The 17,538-nt window shown below is 44.3% G+C and overlaps 1 protein-coding gene across 1 annotated transcript in view; it reads left to right on the top strand.

The window, feature by feature from the left end:
• OSTF1 (osteoclast stimulating factor 1) overlaps positions 1-17,538 on the top strand; it is a 50,783-nt gene that overhangs the window by 7,099 nt on the left and 26,146 nt on the right. Inside the window, exon 2 of the mRNA XM_027616713.2 lies at positions 15,011-15,057. Within this exon, the coding sequence (XP_027472514.1) occupies positions 15,011-15,057 (47 nt within the window). The remainder of the gene's footprint in view (positions 1-15,010; positions 15,058-17,538) is intronic.

The raw sequence follows: 17,538 nt of genomic DNA, 5'->3' as shown, positions 1-17,538 counted from the left end.
GTTTTGTATTTGTGCATTTTGGTTAGTGTGGGATTTTAAAACTCATTAGCATCCCTTAGAATTTGATAAACTACTTTGATTTAATATTCTTGGGACCAAAGAATGCACTGAACACGAGTCCTTTCCTAGTCTCTTGCTCCTGATTTCCAGGGAGCCTGAGGTGATTTGAATTTAAATTAAGGAAGGCCTAGGGACCAACTGGTGTATTCTCCTGCTGGAGGGTCTGTCTCAGGCCCCTTACAAGGATCTGAAGGCAGGTCTTTCTGGCATCCCTCCACTCCAGGGGTTTTGCTTGGTTCTGGGAAACTTTGTGGATTCTATTGAGGGATTCCCTCATGGAGGAGGAGAGACTTAAATCAACTCACTTGCATGAGACAGAGAAATGACTTCCGCCTGGAGAGTATTCTGGAGTGGCTGTGTCTTCCCGGAACCTCCTGACCCAATCCATTACTTGGGGAGGACCCACCTCCAAGTCCCAGCTCCCCCAGCGTGGGTAGGGGTGGCCAGGCTGAGAGAAGCCCCTCTGGCCTTTTGCCACAGTTCGCAGGGGTCTCAGACTCCAGATTTGGAAGGTTCCAGAGAGTCTTAGATTTCCTTGCTTGAAAAAAACCAGAGTCGTAAGACGATCTCTAAAATGTTGCCTACACAGGTTGGCAGGATTCTGCGGCTGCATTTGGGCTTGTTGTTTTGATGAGTCAGGGCAAGTTTGTCGATAGTAATGCTGGGAGCAGAAGGTATTCTTGCTGGGTTTTTTTTTTTTAGGTAAGGAAGCTGGTAGTGGAACATTGAAACAAACCTGCCCCTCCAGAGTTCATTCTCTGAGTGGTGCATCAAACTCGACATTGTCCTCCGCCTTATTTTTCTGTTAGGGAATAAGTCATTCTCTTTGATTCCTCTGCACTCAGGTTCTAAACCGGACTAAGCAGCAGCTGCCCACTGGGACCTGGGCCTCCTTTAAGCTGAACCATGAAGTGGGAGTCGCTGCTTAGGGAGCTTGCTCACTTCCTCTTTCAGGGAGCTTGTCCCCTCAATAAGGGGGACTAGTCGTTGCCTAATGCCTTCCTACTCTTGAGGACCAATTCTGTATACCTAAGTTGTGGGGCTCTGAAGGGTGCCCAGCACTTGACACTGGCTTGGTAGGAGCTCTGTTCTCCACAATGGGCTCCTGCCCATTTTCTGATTTTTGCTCGGTACGAGGTCTCTCCTGAGTCTTGACATCTGGTCTAGCACTCTTTTTGTTTACTGGCACTGGGAAATCTGCTCCTTAGTCCATCCTGAGTCCTTGTCATTGGCCTGCTTTTTCCCTTCTTGGGTACATGCTCCATATCACGGGGACCTTTGGCTAATACACCTGTGCCTTTCTGACTTACTGTGACCCAAAGGTTAGTGTGGGTCTGTGTCTACTCTTTTTCTTTTTATTTATTTATTTATTTATTTGAGAGACGTTGAGAGAGAGAGCATGAGCAGGGGGCGGGACAGAGTCAGAGGAAGAGAATCTCAAGCAGACTCTCCACTGAGTGTGGAACCTATTGCGGGGCTCCATCTCACGACTCCGAGATCATGACCCCTGAGATCATGACCTGAGCCGAAATCAAGAGTCAGACGCATAACCCACTGAGCCATCCAGGTGCCCCACCTGATCTGATTTCACTTAGACTCTAACTACACAGGACAGTGGAGTTTGTTTTTGTTTGTGTGTTGTTTTTTTCACAGTTTCCCCTAGAGGAAGATAACCTCAGGTGGCCCTGCAGAAATGTGTCCCATGAGACTCCAGTTGGACCCTTGAAAAAAAAATGTGGTCACTCAATGAATGGCTGTTGAGATGTTGAGGCCTTTTTTTTTTTTTTTTAAAGATTTTATTCATTTAATTGACAGAGAGAGAGAGAGACAGCGAGAGAGGGAACACAAGCAGGGGAGTGGGAGAGGGAGAAGCAGGCTTCCTGTGGAGCAGGGAGCCCGATGTGGGGCTCGATCCCAGGACCCTGGGATCATGACCTGAGCCGAAGGCAGACGCTTAACGACTGAGCCACCCAGGCGCCCTGAGACATTGAGGATTTTTAAATGTTTGGAAAACATATAAAGTTAACTATAACTCAGTAACATCAAGTCTGTAGATTTGAGCTCTAAGAATATATATATTCTGCTAGGTTTTTGAAATTAAGTCTCTGCAAAATATTATTCTCCCATCTTACTTTTTCCTGTCTGTTTTGGAGTTGACCGTTTTAAGCCATGGATTCAAGTTCAGAGCTTGCTTTGTAGAAATTCTTATATTTCATTCCAGGAAGGAGGGTTTCAGAGCTTCTTTCTGAAAGAGGGACAATTCTTTCTCTAAGAGAGTGGTTCTCAGCCCACCCATCACTTTGTAAGTTATATAGGGCTCACACAGAAACCAGAAGCTTTTTTTTTTTTTTTAATTTATTTGAGAGAGAGAGGGCGAGTTCACACACATGAGCAGGAGGGGCAGAGGGAGAGGGAGAGACAAATCTCAGGCAGCCTCCATGCTCAGCATGGAGCCCCAAGTGGGGTTTGATGTCACGACCCTGACCTGAAACCAAGAGTTGGATGCTTAACCAACTGCGCCACCCAGGTGCCCCTCTTTTTTTTTTTTTTTTAAAGAAAATAACATTTGTATATTCATAGGGATATGATGACAAATTTATGAATGTAGCATTGTACTGATGGGAATGAATGTTATTGCTATAATTTTAGAACTCAAAAAGAAAAACACCTGTTTGTAATTAAAAATTGAGTGTTAATTTTCTACCAAATGTCTTAAGACCGTAGGTAAAGAACTGTAATTTGTTAGAACAGATGATGAGCAAAGGCAGGTTACTTACTTCTGTAGCTGGGCAGTGGGTACCGAAGGAGAGCAAATTCCTAGTAATTATTATGAAAGCCTGCAATTTACACAGCTGCTGCATATTGGTGGGAAGCCACTATCCTGGAGAGCTTGGTTTTTCCCTCTTCTGTCCCTGTGGACAGAGGTGATTTTCACTGTCATCCCATCCACATTGTAAACAGCAAGTGTTTCTTCAGGCTCAAGGGTTTGGGAAGGGGCAGGGGTGTTCCTTGACATTTTAGGATAAATTCCAGTGTCTCAGTCCCCTGCTTTCCCCCGACTGATGACCCCATGTTCATAAAATGATAAATGATCTTCTGGACATCCATTAATGAAAAAGAGTTAACAACACACACAAGATCCGGGAGCACGTTGCAGCCCCAGGAGTGGGTGTGAAAGGTGCTGTGGGTCTTAGAGCTGCTGAGGTTAGTCGCTGAGTCTTAAGTATATGACCCTGGGGAGTGCTATCATCTGCTCCCGCCCAGGCCTTGAGAGGAAGGGAGATTTTCATAAGAATGGCCCTGTAATTACCCTGTTTTAATTGCAACCCCAGAAAACCACAGCTTTTCATTTGTCCTGCCTTGCCACTCTCTAGGGGAAATCCTTCTTCCTCCTCCCCAAGGGCTGATTCTGGTTTGGAAAAATACCTGAACATTTCTTTGGGTTTAACATTCTCCCCTGGCCGTTTCTGGGAGTCACTTGGACTCTTTGGGTCTTCCCAGACCTCCAGACCTCTATCTAGACCCTCCTTTCCATAAACATTCTGGACTTTGGGGACCAGGCAAGTTGGGAGGAGGCACGGATCACCTGGGGTGTCCCCTTGCCTGGGCCAAGCCTTCAGCAAGGTGCTGTTTGTGGCCCTGGGATGGCGTGTGGGCAGATCTCCCACCAGGGTGTCCTGGCCAACGTTTCCGGGGCCACCAAGTGAGGCTCACCACTTTCATGATCTGGAACTGAACCCTCAGGAGCACTTAGCGAACCTTGTGAAGGGGCACCGTTGTGTGTCTTGAGAGAAGATGAAATTAGGGAAATAATTTCCAGTTTAAAGGCTGTTGTCTTAGTAAGTAGATGATGTTGGAAGAAGTAAGGGTTGTAGACCTCTTGTTGGTTTCCTATAGATGGCCTCTGGGAACCCACTCCCTGGTTTTGGTTCTGTTGTAATTTTGGATATGGGTTTTGGCAGAGTTTCTTTGTATGTGCTGCCGCCGGAAGAAAATTTGAATCCTTTTGTTTCCTGGAGAGGAGCTCAGTTTCAAGGTTATTGCTTGTTCATTGCTCTCTACTAAGTTTTTCCTGCTGTGTTTGATAATATTTCTCATTCATCCAGAGTTTGTATTGTTATACGAGAGTTCTCGTGTTGACTAGAAATCGAAAAATGCCCTCAGCTACAGCTCTGGCCCCTGTATGTCTATCAGGTAAGCTTCAAGTAAGCACCTTGTTTAAGCTTGGGTCTATATCTCTAGAGATTTTCTTTTTTTGTTCTTAGATACAGTGTATATCTTTGTCCCTCTATCAGGTTTTAAAGGGGTTCTGTTTTAAATAAAGGAGACATTTTTATCATCCTGTTGTCTTGCTAGCATGAGTCTTTATTAGAGGGCTAAGACCAAGGCCTTTTTTTGGGGCAACTTTTTATCTCCTCTAAGTACAACTGTAGTTTTCCGATGAATTGGGCGTTCACGAAGTCTGAAGTTTTAAGCTTGTCCATTTATTATTTGCTCAAATAAAAAAAAATTCTCTTGAATTAAAAATAATTTCCAAGGCCATTTTTAATATTTTGTATTCTGAGAGTGTTTCATTATTGCCAAGAGTACCAGATACCTAAATCTGAATAAATTTCCATTTGGTCTCTGGACAGTGGTTACACACATATATTAAATGCTCTGGCCTCGTGTTTTTTCAGACTGTGAGTGGTGACCCAGTGGTAGGTCATGAAGTCTGTAGAGTTTGTCACGACTAGCATTTTTTTTTTTTTTAGATTTATTTATTTTGGAGAGAGAGAGAGAGCACAAGAATGAGCACGGGGTGGGGGGACAGAGGGAGAGGGAGAGAATCTCAAGCTGACTCTCCGATGAACGCAGAGCCCTTCGTGGGGACTCGATCTCACAACCCTGAGATCATAACCTGAGCCAAATCCAAGAGTCAGATGTTTAACCGACTGAACCACCACCCAGGGGCCCCTGTCATGACTAGCATCTTAATAAGAAAGAAGGAAAGGGAATAGAGCAAGAACAGAGAATTTTAGAGAGAATCACTCAAAAGTAAGGATAAGTATTTTTTTGTGAAACATTTTTTTCATGGTGTGTGTGTTTCCTGAGCTCTGATGTACAATATATTTCTCAATGTGGGTCTCAGAAACATTTGAGAAACCTCTGCCCTGTCTGTGCTCATGTTCCCCGTCGGCGTTTCTCCCACCAGGTCTAAGGTACGTGGATCTCCTCGATGTTTCCTCCACCGTCCGTCCTGGTCTCCAGCCCTCTGGGTCCATATTCTGGGTCTACCCAGACCTTCTTTCATTGGCAACTCTTCTTATCCTTCCAGAAACAAAGTGGATGTCACCTCTGATACAGCCTGCACTGCCCTCCGAGTCTCCCCACTGTCAGTGGGATATACGTTTCCGGCCACCTGTATTCTCCTCTAACCACAGTTAGCATTGCGTTTGCTTGTCTCTCCAGCGATATGTGTGTGTGTGTGGGGGGTGGGTGGGGTGAGATCAAGGACACAAATAGGACTCATACTAAAAAACAAATGCTGCTGGGGGCGCCCGGGAGGCTCAGTCGGTTAAGCCTCCGACTCTTGGTTTTGTCTCAGGTCATGATCTTAGGGTCGTGAGATCGAGCCCCTTGCACACAGGAAAGGCTGTGTGAGCACACGGTGGGCAGCCCGCCATCTGCGTGTCAGGAAGAGGGTTCTCATCAGAAACCAAATTGGGTAATACCTTGATGTTGGACTTCTCAGCCTCCAGAACCGTGAGAAATTAATGTCTTGTTGTTTAGACCACCCAGTCTGTGGCATTTTGTTATGGTGACTTGAGCAGATTAAAGACAATAGCTATAGGGTTCAAAAATTACAATCTAAAACTCACATTGAATCCTTGAATAGTCCCTAAGAGGTATAATATTACATTTTATGCTTTGTTTGCTTAACCAAAGCATGAAAATTTCTCTGCTGGGGTGTTGTAAACGTTAAATTCTCAGATACACAGGAATGGGATTTGGGTAAATAGCTGTCTTCCTATTGAGAATAAAGACGCAAGGAATAACCCCCCAAAGTAACTACAGATTTGTAGTAATTAATAACAGCCAACACTTGTGGGCACAGAAAATGCCTCAGGAACAGCACTCAGTGCTTTATGTACATTGATTTGTTTCGTCTAGCTTAGTCCCAGCATGCGGGCATTGAAAGCTCACATCTTTCTGAGCTACATCCAGAGTTCAGAGCATGAGCTCTGGAGTCAGGTGGCCTGGGTTTAAACCCTATCTCTGCCCCTCTGTGTAGACCTGGAGTAGCTACTTGCCTTCTCTAACCTCAGTTTTCTCAGCTGTAAAATGGGCGAAATACATAAAGTATTTACGGCCCAGGATTACACTTTGAGGATTAAATGAGTTGGGGTAAATCAGCACTTTTATGGTGCCTGGCACATGGTAGGTGTCCCATAAACATGAGTTTAGATGGGTAATACCATTTTGGATGAAAGATTTTAGTGTCAGGATCTTCTGTTTCAACCTTGGGTGTATAGATAACCAATCATTTCACATAGGGATGTGAAACCACACTGCTTGTGGAGTCTGTGAGAGGCAGATTTGGATGCTACATGCTATGATGCTCCTGTGGTCTGACTTGTTACCGACAGGAAAAGGGACCAGAGGATGGGGGAAGCAGACTTTCTTCGATAAAGGTCCAATTAGGAAATATTTTAGGCTTTGTGGGTCACAGATGGTTTCTGTTGCAACTATTCAACTCTGCCGTCATAGAGTGAAAGCAGTCATAGACGGTGTGCAAATACGGGTCCGTTCCAATCAAACTTTATTTATGGACACTGCAATTTAAATTTCAGATCATTTTCACGTGTCTTGAAATATTAATATTTTTCGATCCTCCCGCTTGATCCCAACCGTTAAAAAAATGCAAAACCGACTTAGTTCCTGGGTCATACAGTAACCAGTTGTTGCTGTCATGGGTTGGCCCTCGGGTTCATCTTGCCTTTTGCAGGAAGTGGCGTGAGCAGTGTTGCCTTTTTTAGTTAAATTCCAAGGACTGAAATAAAGATTTTTCTAACATTCTTTCCCGCGGGTCTCCTCAGAGTGACTTTTGAAGCAGTTTGTCTGGGAGTAAAGGGTCTTTAGGGGCCATTGCTCCCTCTCTAATGTTTAGCCAGTCAAGACATAGTTGACAATGAGCGTGTCATTTGAAAATTTTGCTCTCTGGGACTTTTATGTTAGACCATGGAGAGGAAATAAAAATAACCAACAGTTATGGCTCCTGAAGACGTAAAAGTCACCAGGTTTGCTGAAAGGCACTGACAAGTATAAGCAAAGGAAAAAATGGATAAGAAAGGCACAGTGTTAATAAACAGAACCCTCTTGTCAGAAGACACACTGGCTACTGTTTTTAACGAGTCTGCCAATCCTGCAGCTGAAATCAAGACATGTTTCAAATTCTTCAGTTTGTTGTTGTTTTTTTTTTTTTGGATTGGATGAGGGGAGGTGGCAAGGAAGAGATGGTGTTGGTGTAAGGGATGAAAATATTATGTTCATATTTTTTTATTAGTTATATCCTTTATAGGTATATATGCAAATAGGATTCATTGGATTTGATTTCGTTAATCCAAGAATATAAGTAAGAGTGAGGAGACTTACTCTTTTTTTTTTTTTTTAAGATTTTATTTATTTGACAGAGACACAGCGAGAGAGGGAACACAAGCAGGGGGAGTGGGAGAGGGGGAAGCAGGCTTCCTGCGGAGCAGGGAGCCTGATGCGGGACTCGATCCCAGGACCGTGGGATCATGACCTGAGCTGAGGGCAGGTGCTTAAGGACTGAGCCACCCAGGCGCCCCAAGACTTATTCTTTTACACTGGAAACTCTTAGACATTGCTGTGCTCACAAGATGGTTTTCTCTACAAGGATGAAAGCCTCTGTGTTTTATCTTCAAGAGCAATGCGCTTTTGTGGAATGACATGAATAGAGATCTTCACCCAGAAGCCTCTTGTGAGCTAACCACCTCATTTATGGGCGTTGGAATCCACAAAGCCCAGGGGAGCCTGTGTTGGCCCAGCAGAGCACAGCTGTTTCCTCTTACCGCACAGTCAAAATGATGGCCTTGACTCTTGGATGCTATCACATAGACTCCCTGTGTTTTGTTTTTGAGCAGAAAACATCCTGTTTCATCGTGCATGTTTAATAGAATAATTTAAATATGTTTAGTAGAAATAACATTAATATTTTTATTTGCCCTGAGAATATTTGAAGGTAGGTGACAGGTTTTTCATACCCACAGGGTATAAATGAAGAAGTGATATTCCCTGCATTCTCTTAGACAAATATGAGAACTCGGGTGTATATGGTAAATTCTTGTTTTTCCATGATGCTCCCTTGTTCAAATAATTCTCTTCCTCTTCTTTCTTTTCAAAAACTCCTATATTGGTTTGAACTCTCTGGGGCAGTTGGGAGAATATTAGTTTTTATATGCTAGCTGAATCTTGAAACCCACAAAGTAGAGGGAATAGCACTCACTCTTTATAGAGAGTCCTGTATGAATCCCTAATTTGATCAGATAGTGTAGAGGGGGTCACTTTCAAACTTTTTTTTGACTTTGATCTTCAGGAAGTTACATATTTTATTTAATCGTCTGATACATACATACAGAAGTACACACACACACACACACACACACACACACACACACACACTAGACCATGAAGTTCACCTTAGCCTCAAATTTCTTCCTAAATCTTCAGGAAGTTACATATTTAATCGTCTGATACATACAGAAGTACACACACACACACACACACACACACACACACACACACACTAGACCATGAAGTTCACCTTAGCCTCAAATTTCTTCCTAAATCTTCAGGAAGTTACATATTTAATCGTCTGATACATACAGAAGTACACACACACACACACACACACACACACACACACTAGACCATGAAGTTCACCTTAGCCTCAAATTTCTTCCTAAATCTGCCGGTCAGCTCAAATTTCTTCCTAAATCTGCCGGTCAGCTTCGGCTGACTGGTCAAATGGTGGAATGCCTTACTTCATTGTAGATTCTGGCACACCTAGATTTGTACTTGAACAAGGATTGTAGATTGCATAGCTAACCCTCCTGTCTAACCATGAGCTGGCAACAGTAATGCAAACAGGGCATACCATTCGGATTTATTACCATAATATTCACTTTGAAAAACAGGTAAATACTCTAAATGTAACTGTTCCTGTGTCCCCTTTTGTACTTTTTTTATCCCCTTTTATGCTTTGTATATGGAGATTCAGTCAACTGAAAGTTCAATGTATATTTTTTATTGGAAAATAAAATATTGCAAAAATTGATGATTGTGAGGCAGTGAATTCTATATGTCTAAAAATGATGATATAGATATTAAAAATTATAGGTATAGATAAAGCATTAACGTTGAGAGAGGATAGTTGCTAATATTTTGGGGGAAACCGTTGTCTTCTTTGTGGGATAGGCTTCGGTGAAATTGCACCATCAGCATTAAGCAAGTCTTCAGGCCCAGGAGGTGAAGAGGAGGGAAGTCTTGACCTCACTCTGTTTCTGTCAGGGGGGAAGGAAGGCTTGCTAACTCCCTGGCCGAATCCTCACAGGCAACAGCGATGCTGGCACCAAAAGATCTTGCTTTTACACAGACCTAATTTTTAGAGCATTTATTTAGTTTTGCAAAAGTCTCGTCAGGCTACAGTTGGTCATGCTGAGGAATTATGGTTCCTGCCCTTTCTGTCAAACATTTAAAATGGGTCTGCCAGAATTTTTAATAATAAAATTGTAATCATAATGAATTTTTTAAATAACATTTCAGATTTTTTCTTGTTTCCCAACAGTGCCCTCTGTAAAGCAGCATTTGGCTTTGGCAAATATTGATTTTCATATTTGGCCATTTGGCAGTATGCCAAAAGGTGTATTTGGTAAAATTGCTAGAATAAACACGAATCTCTCCATCCATCTGTCTAGTCCCCCACGAAATAAAAATTTCACAAAACCATAATCATTTATTTTTTTTAATTTTTATTTATTTAAAAAGATTTTATTTATTTGAGAGAGAGAGAATGAGAGAGAGAGCACATGAGAGGGGGGAGGGTCAGAGGGAGAAGCAGACTCCCTGCTGAGCCGGGAGCCCGATGCGGGACTCGATCCCGGGACTCCGGGATCGTGACCTGAGCCGAAGGCAGTCGCTCAATGACTAAGCTACCCAGGCGCCCACCATAATCATTTCTGCCATGTGCACCGTACCCTGGTCATTTCTGTTCTGTTTTATATTTTTGAAAGCCACTAAATTATTTTCATGATGGGCAGTTAAAAAATGTTGAGACTCCCTGTCCTCTGGGGATAGTGACATTGTCCGGGAGGGGTCATCTTTGTAGCGTTTTGGATCCACAAAGGATGAGACGAGGGTTTCCTAGTTAAGTTCTTTTCCCAGAAGTGGAATTTAAGATGTCAAAGGCATGTGAAGACTTACAAAAAAGTGAATGAATGTCACTTGCAAAGAATTTTCTCTAGCCGTCCTAGCAGTTTAGACACCCACTGACACCGTCTGAGAATTCCAGTTGTTCTATATCCTTCTGAACACTTAGCATTGCCAGTATTTTTTGTTTTAACTAGCATAGTGGGTATGTAGTAGTTGTCACAGCCATTTTATTTTTTTTTAATTTTTAATTGTTTTAAAGATTTTTTATTCATTTGAAAGAGAGAGAGAGCAAGCACGAGTGGGGGGCAGAGGCAGAGGGAGAGGGAAAAGCAGACCCCCGCTGAGCAGGGAGCCCGCTGCAGGACTCGATCCCAGGACCCTGAGATCATGACCTGAGCCGAAGGCAGCTGTTTAACTGACCGAGCCACCCAGGCGCCCCTGTCATGGCCGTTTTAAATGAAGTCCCTCTAAAATGCCTTGGGCCTTCCAGTGTTTTTAAGCAGAATGGAAGTGGAGTGGTCGATCTGTTGCAGGTATAACTAAGTTTGGATATTTTGAATAGTCATCCCTTTTGCTGTTTATGGTATGTCCAGCCATTAGAGTGAGCTGTCACCGTGGCTCGCTCTACAAGCTTCTCTACGCTTTCACCAACAGAATACTCTAGACTAGAGACTGTACGCTCCAGGCCCTTCTAAGTGCAGTATCAGGGCCACAGAGCCGCATCTGTGCATACTCTGTTGGCAGACCTCAGACACGGAAGAGTCTCTTCCCCTTTGCCTGCACAGGACCCTGTCCCAGACCCCCTTCCCGCTATCTGCCCCGACTGCTGTGGACTAGGGTTCCTTTGCTGTGGACTAGGGTTCCTTTACTGTCGTCTGGGGTTGGCCTTCACTCCAGAGGCCAAGGGTGTTTGGCTGATGACTAGCGCTCTCGGCCCTTCTCTGTGGGGGCAGGGTGGGCTTGCAGAGAAAAGGGAAGGGTGTGCCTGGCAAGGTGAAGAGCCCGCAAAGTGAAAAGCCAGCAGGGCCCAGCTGCTGCTGGGGGGTAGGGGAGGTGGGGAATGGAATCTGCTTATCTTGCTGACGGCAGGAGGCCTGAAATCCTGAATACTCTTCACAGAAGATTCCCTGAAAGCATGGGACAAAAGATTGGGCCCCTTTCCAGTCTTCATTCAGGGTGAATTCCAGGGTGATTTCAGGTAATGCATACAGTCTTCTCAGTTCCACGTTCTCTGTTTGTCACATGTCACCAGATTGCCATGAGAAAATGGTCAAGGCAGAGGGGGTCCAGAGAAGACATCTAATTTAGCCTCCCTGCCCACCCAAGAGCACCACAATTTTATGTTTGTGAATCTGCCTTCTTTAAATATATTTGCAATTGATCAGTGCCTGCTCTTGATGATTCATGATGATGTTTACTAATATTTTTTTAGACGTCTGCGAGGACAATACGATAGAAACCCAGCGTACCCTGATTTCTTCCCTTTACTGCTCTGTGTGAACCCGTGCACCTACAGAGCAGTTAAATTAAATATGATGTAAAGATGCTCAGTGAATTACCTTCTATTAATTGTTATTCTCTTGAGAGACTATCCAGGGTTGGTAGGCTGTAATCATGAAAGTCATCTGTTTTTCATCTTTATGCAGTTCTTTCCTATCCTCTGGCTGTTTCTTTGGAATTCTTTCATTTCTGTTGGACTCAGGTTTGAGAATTGAATAAATTAAGGCCCAGAACTTTTATAATCTCTGGATTAAAAGGGAGCCTCCCGAGGCTAATGTCCCAATATTAGCCAATAAATAGGATCGTGGAGGTGAAAGTGTTTTCTACAGCTTCGCACAGAGAGAGAATGTTCCCTCGCGTAATAGCCTGAAAGAGTGGCCTGACAGTCAATGTGTAGTATAAATCAAAATGCAAAGAAATCTTCCTCTTCGAGTTACGAGCATTTTAAGTTGGTCAGTCACAAAAGATATAGTTAAAAAACTCAGTGGCTTAGTCACACTCCCAAGTATTTATTTATTTTTTAAACATTATTTATTCATTTATTTGAGAGAGAGAGAGAGAGAAGGAGCAGGGGGAAGGGCAGGGAGGGGCAGAAGCAGGCTCCCCACTGTGCAGGGAGCCCGATGTGGGGCTCGATCCCGGGACCCCGGGATCATGACCTGAGCCGAAGGCAGACGCTTCACTGATTGAGCCACCCAGGTGCCCCAAGTATGTTTGTTCATGTTCTTTAATTTGTATTGGATTTTATCTAAGCTCATTAAATTCCCACTGGATCTGGTTTCCACAGTCAGCCATAGCCCATCTCACTGCCGCCGTTCCCTCAAAAGGGACAGGAAAGTTCTGTCATTATTGGTTTTGGTCGCTGGTGGACTGCTTCCTTGTGTAACTTCTCTCTGGAAAGTTTGAAGTAATCAAGATAACTGATCTCCCCTCTCCGAGAGACAGTCAGGTCAGCAGATATTTCTCCTGGCAGCTCTTCTTCCGTTTGGTGTTTCCTTTCTCAGGACTGCGAGTGTGTGTAAAAAACATACTGCAGAAGAAAAAAGGTTTCACATTTGCTTCTGCCTATTAGCCTCCCCCACTAGAAGAGCAGGGAAGAAGTGGCACTAGAACTCAGATTGCAAAAATAATGTTTTTTTGCAAACATGCTAAGTAAGTCACAGGGATCTGAGCAGGGGATCGACTGTATAGGGGGCATTTAGGAGAAAGAGTGATTGCCAACCCCACCTCCCCCAAGCCCCGCCGTCTGCCATGAAAGTGTCTCTACTATTTTTATTGATTATAAAAGTAATAAATGCTGAATGTAATGCATATGAACAGTATTTGTAAAGTAGAAGGTGAAGGTTCCCCATAGTCGGTGCTGTTATTCGAGGGATATGTATTGTCAACATGAACGGAATGGTACTTGGCATACTGCTCTGTAAGCTGCTTTTTTTTCACTGAATATTTTGCAGGGTCTTCTCTACATCAGTGTCTGCAGATCTGTCTGCAGCATTCTTAGGATGAATCAGAGTTGATTTGCATAATCCCTCTCAGTGGACATTGTAGTCATTTCCCGTTTTCTCATATTCTAAACCTACTTTGTTCCCTGTGTAGCCACCAGCCACATGTGGTAATTTAACTTAATTAAAATCACATAATGTTTAAAAATCAGTTTGCAGTCGCTCGCCACATTTCAAGGGCCTGGTAGCTCTATGTGACTAGCACAGAGGAAGAACTTTCCCAGCATCGTGTGGAGTTATATTGGACAGGGCTGTTCTAAACCGCTGGTTTTCAGTTTTTTTTTTTTTTTTTTCAAGGACATGTTTCTATTCCTTTATTGATCCATTCAACAAATGATTATTGAGTGCCTCCTATGTGCCAGGCACTGTGCTCGGGACTTGGATATCTCACTCACAAAACATAAGTACCTGTCCTCATAATGCTTAACTTTATACCAGCAAAAGGTTTTGAGTATTCACTCCCAATAAATGTATGTGTACTGCAAATTGCATATATATCCTATTCTGTTGTTATATTATAAAACATAATATATGGAACAAATTAAAATAGAAATGAAAAAGAATAAGTTAAAAAAAGTAAGTAATTTCCAGAGTAGTCTTCCCGCGTCGCACCTTGGAGACCACTGTTCTGAGTGATGCTCTTGTACCAGGCGCCTCTTTTTAAAGATTCTTGGCATGCTGTTACCTCATTTTAAACAGGTAGTCCTTCTAGTTGCTATTCCTTCTAAATATCTATTTCATAAAAAGATTTCTTTTTTTTTTATATATCTGTAGGCTCCTTCCTACAGTTTGAATTTGTTCTTTTACTTACATATTCATTTAGTAAGCATTTATGAAGTTCTTACTGTATACTGTATGGTGGATGCCGGGAAATGGAACAAGTCAGGGTTCCTGCTCTCAAATGACACAGGTCAGCAGATCACTTATTCTAATACAGGGTGTTATGGAAATGCAGGAAAGGGGCATATAAAGAGAGAGATTCTTTGGGAGAACGGAGGACAGCTTTCATGACCTCCTCTTTGCTGAATTACTGCACTCTGTTTTGGGACTCAATGCAATCACATATTTCTCCAACAGATACTGTGTTTCTCCATGGTATTTTCTTTTGAAAAATACAAAATTCTAAATCATCGATTTAAGGATATTAAACCGCTGTTGACTGTCCCATTAAATATCTCTTTATGTTAAATGCTTACCTTTCGATTTTTAAACTTAGAACTTAGGGATGGGAGGGCTCTGTATAGGACAGAACCGGAGTCCAGATACTTTTGTAGCTCCTGTTGTTTGAGAAGGGGAAACAGAATCATCTCCAGAGATGGGGTGTTGGTTCATGCCTTCATTTAATAAACATTTATAAAATACCTTCTCTGCGGAAAAAAAGCACTGAATGCCAAAATAAATTCCTCACATGGGCTTTTAACTAGGGGATTCTGAAGAATCTAATGGATGATACTATTTAGAGTAAACTTAAAATGAAAGAATTGATCATGTGCTCTTTATTCCCTCTCTTTTAGGGCAAGTTAAAGTGTTCCGAGCTCTTTACACGTTTGAACCTAGAACTGTAAGTATTCAGTTTTTAACCTCAAAACTGGCATAAAAACCTAAGGTGATTTCATTTAGGTACTTCCTCTGGCCTAAATGGCCCGCCTTTTCTCTGATAGCTGTAAATGATTCACAGGAATGGATGGTCAGTCACTTACATGTAGTCCAGAGGTGTGAGAGCGAAGTCCCTCGGGTTGCTCTGAAAGTGTTCCCCACCTTGAGGTCATGTTGTCCACCCCGTGCTGCTTTTTCCGCTAGGGTGACATCACCCACTTTTAAAAATCACCAAGTGACCCACACACGTGAAGCATGTGACCTTGTCTTAGTCATCTCTCCTGTGGGTCTCACGCCGACCTTCCTTGTTCTTCCTGTTGACCCTCTATCTCAGGCCACCTCATAATGGCACCTTTTACCAACAATCTAGAGCGATTTTTTATGTCTCTGCTGTTTCTGGTGTCCATCCATCAATCCACCCATCATCCATCCTTGGTTTAGTGAGCACGTACTTTGTGCCAGACCCCGGCCCAGGCCTTGGGGATGGTGCCATGTCAACAGAAAGGGTGGCCTCATGGAGCTCCCATCCCAGTGGAGGGAGACAGACAGTAAGCAGACAAATGAACATGACTATCAGGGCCTGATTGGTGCTATGAAGAAAAATAAGGAGGGTAGGGGGCCAAAAGGTTCGTGGAGAAAAGAGTTATTTTCAGCAGGGTGTCCGGGGATGAGGCTTTCTGTAAAGGTGACATTAGCGTAGAGACCTGAGGGAAGGGAGAGCGCCGAGGGAACAGTGAGGAGCGTCTTTGGTGGGTTCTAGAAACAGCAGGGAAGACAGCAGCTTAGAAAGTCGTGAATAAAGGAGAAGGAGGTAGGAGATGGGTTCAGAGAGCGTGGGTGGAGAGGGAGGGCAGATCACGTAGGGCCTCGTGGGGTAAAATGGAGGGTTTTGAGCCCAGGGTTGATTAGATACATTTTGGAAGAACCACTCTCCCTGAGGGAAACCGTCCAGCAGAGCAAGAGTGGGAGCAGAGCACCCAGACAGGAGGCAGAGGAGAGAGACCGAGCAAAGAAACCTGCTCTCTTGACGTTCCCGTCTTACTCACTAGAGATGGGAGCCTTTGTGCTGGGGACAGCAGCTTGCCACTGGCTTTGCCTGGGTTTGCCGTGGCCCCTGTCGTCCCCAGGGCCGAGCATCTCAGAGGGTAGCACAGAACCGGATGGCGCCGAGCGTTGACTCACTACCGTCAGGCTGTGGCCGGCCTTCAAGTTCCAAATTCGTGTGGCTGTCTGTGTCCTTGTCAGCCATCCTGCAGAATTTGGCTGTCAGTGGGGAACGAGATGGATATTTGAAGCCTTGCATGTGGTGGGCGCCAGTAAACGGCAGCAGGAAATGCAGCTAATAGGGGGTGTGCTCGGGTTCCGATGAGTTCTCCCAAGACTTTATCCTCGCAGTGTTCCTGGAACAAGAGGGGTTGGGTGGGTAGAGGTCGGTCTCGAGTTTTTATTCTTCTTACCAGGACGTTTCAGCGGCATCCCCCCTGTGTCGGAGGAGTGGGGAGTGAACGGGCCACGTGTCAGCTTGCTCCGGCGGCTGGAACAAGGTCCTGCAAGACTACGTGGCTTAACCGACAGAAAATTTTCTTAGAATTTTGGAGGCAAGGAGTCACGTGGAGGTGTGGCCAGGGTTCGTTCCTTCCGAAGCCTCTCTCTCCTAGATGATTGTGTTGCTGTGTCCCCATGTGCGTCGTTTTTCCTCTGTGCTTGTCAGTTTCCCAGTCTGCTCTTCTTAAAAGGACACCAGTCATATATGGACTAGGGCTCGCTCGAATGACCTAATTTTAATTTAATTACCTCTTTAAAGAATCTGTCTCCAAATACACTCAGCATTCTGAGGTACTAAGGGTTAGGACTTCAACAGATGAATTGGGTGGTGGGTGGGACACAAAAAGGTCAGGAAGTATGAGCCCCAGAAGTTGTTGTCTTTGTGTTTGTCCCCTGCTCACAGGAAGGCTGTCATTTCATGCGTCTGATTGTCCTAATCAGTGGTTTCCTAGGTTGCAAGCCACCCGAGGTTGATAGAAGTGGGGGGTGGGGGGTGGGGGGTGCTCCTCAGCTGCCCTCCTGGGCTGGTCCGTGAATAATAGATCATTCTCTGCAGCCTCCCTCACTCTAGGAAGGGACCTGAAGGGACTCAGTTTGAGACCAGACATGACTCCTGACACCCCCCCCGCCCCCGCCAAGTAGCCTGTTGGTCCTCACCTTTGTCCTTCCTCACTGACCTCCTCCTCCTCTGGTTCTCGAGTGCTTTTTCTTGCTTCTGGCCCATGGACTCCAGCTTCTCCATTCCATCTGCATTCTTCTGCCTGATTGATTTTCCTACAGTGTAGCTTTGCTCCCGTCATCTGCTTCACCTCTTTATTGAAGGGGATAGAGTCACCTGTGGTCCAGCCTGTTTCTAGCCCTGCAGTCCCTCTGCCCCTTTCCTTTCTTAGTCCATTCCAGT

Source organism: Zalophus californianus, chromosome 13 (genome assembly GCF_009762305.2).
Source record: "Zalophus californianus isolate mZalCal1 chromosome 13, mZalCal1.pri.v2, whole genome shotgun sequence".
Taxonomy (NCBI): Eukaryota; Metazoa; Chordata; class Mammalia; order Carnivora; family Otariidae; genus Zalophus; species Zalophus californianus.
Note: the sequence above shows the minus strand (reverse complement) of the source record. Positions and strands in the feature narration are given on the sequence as shown.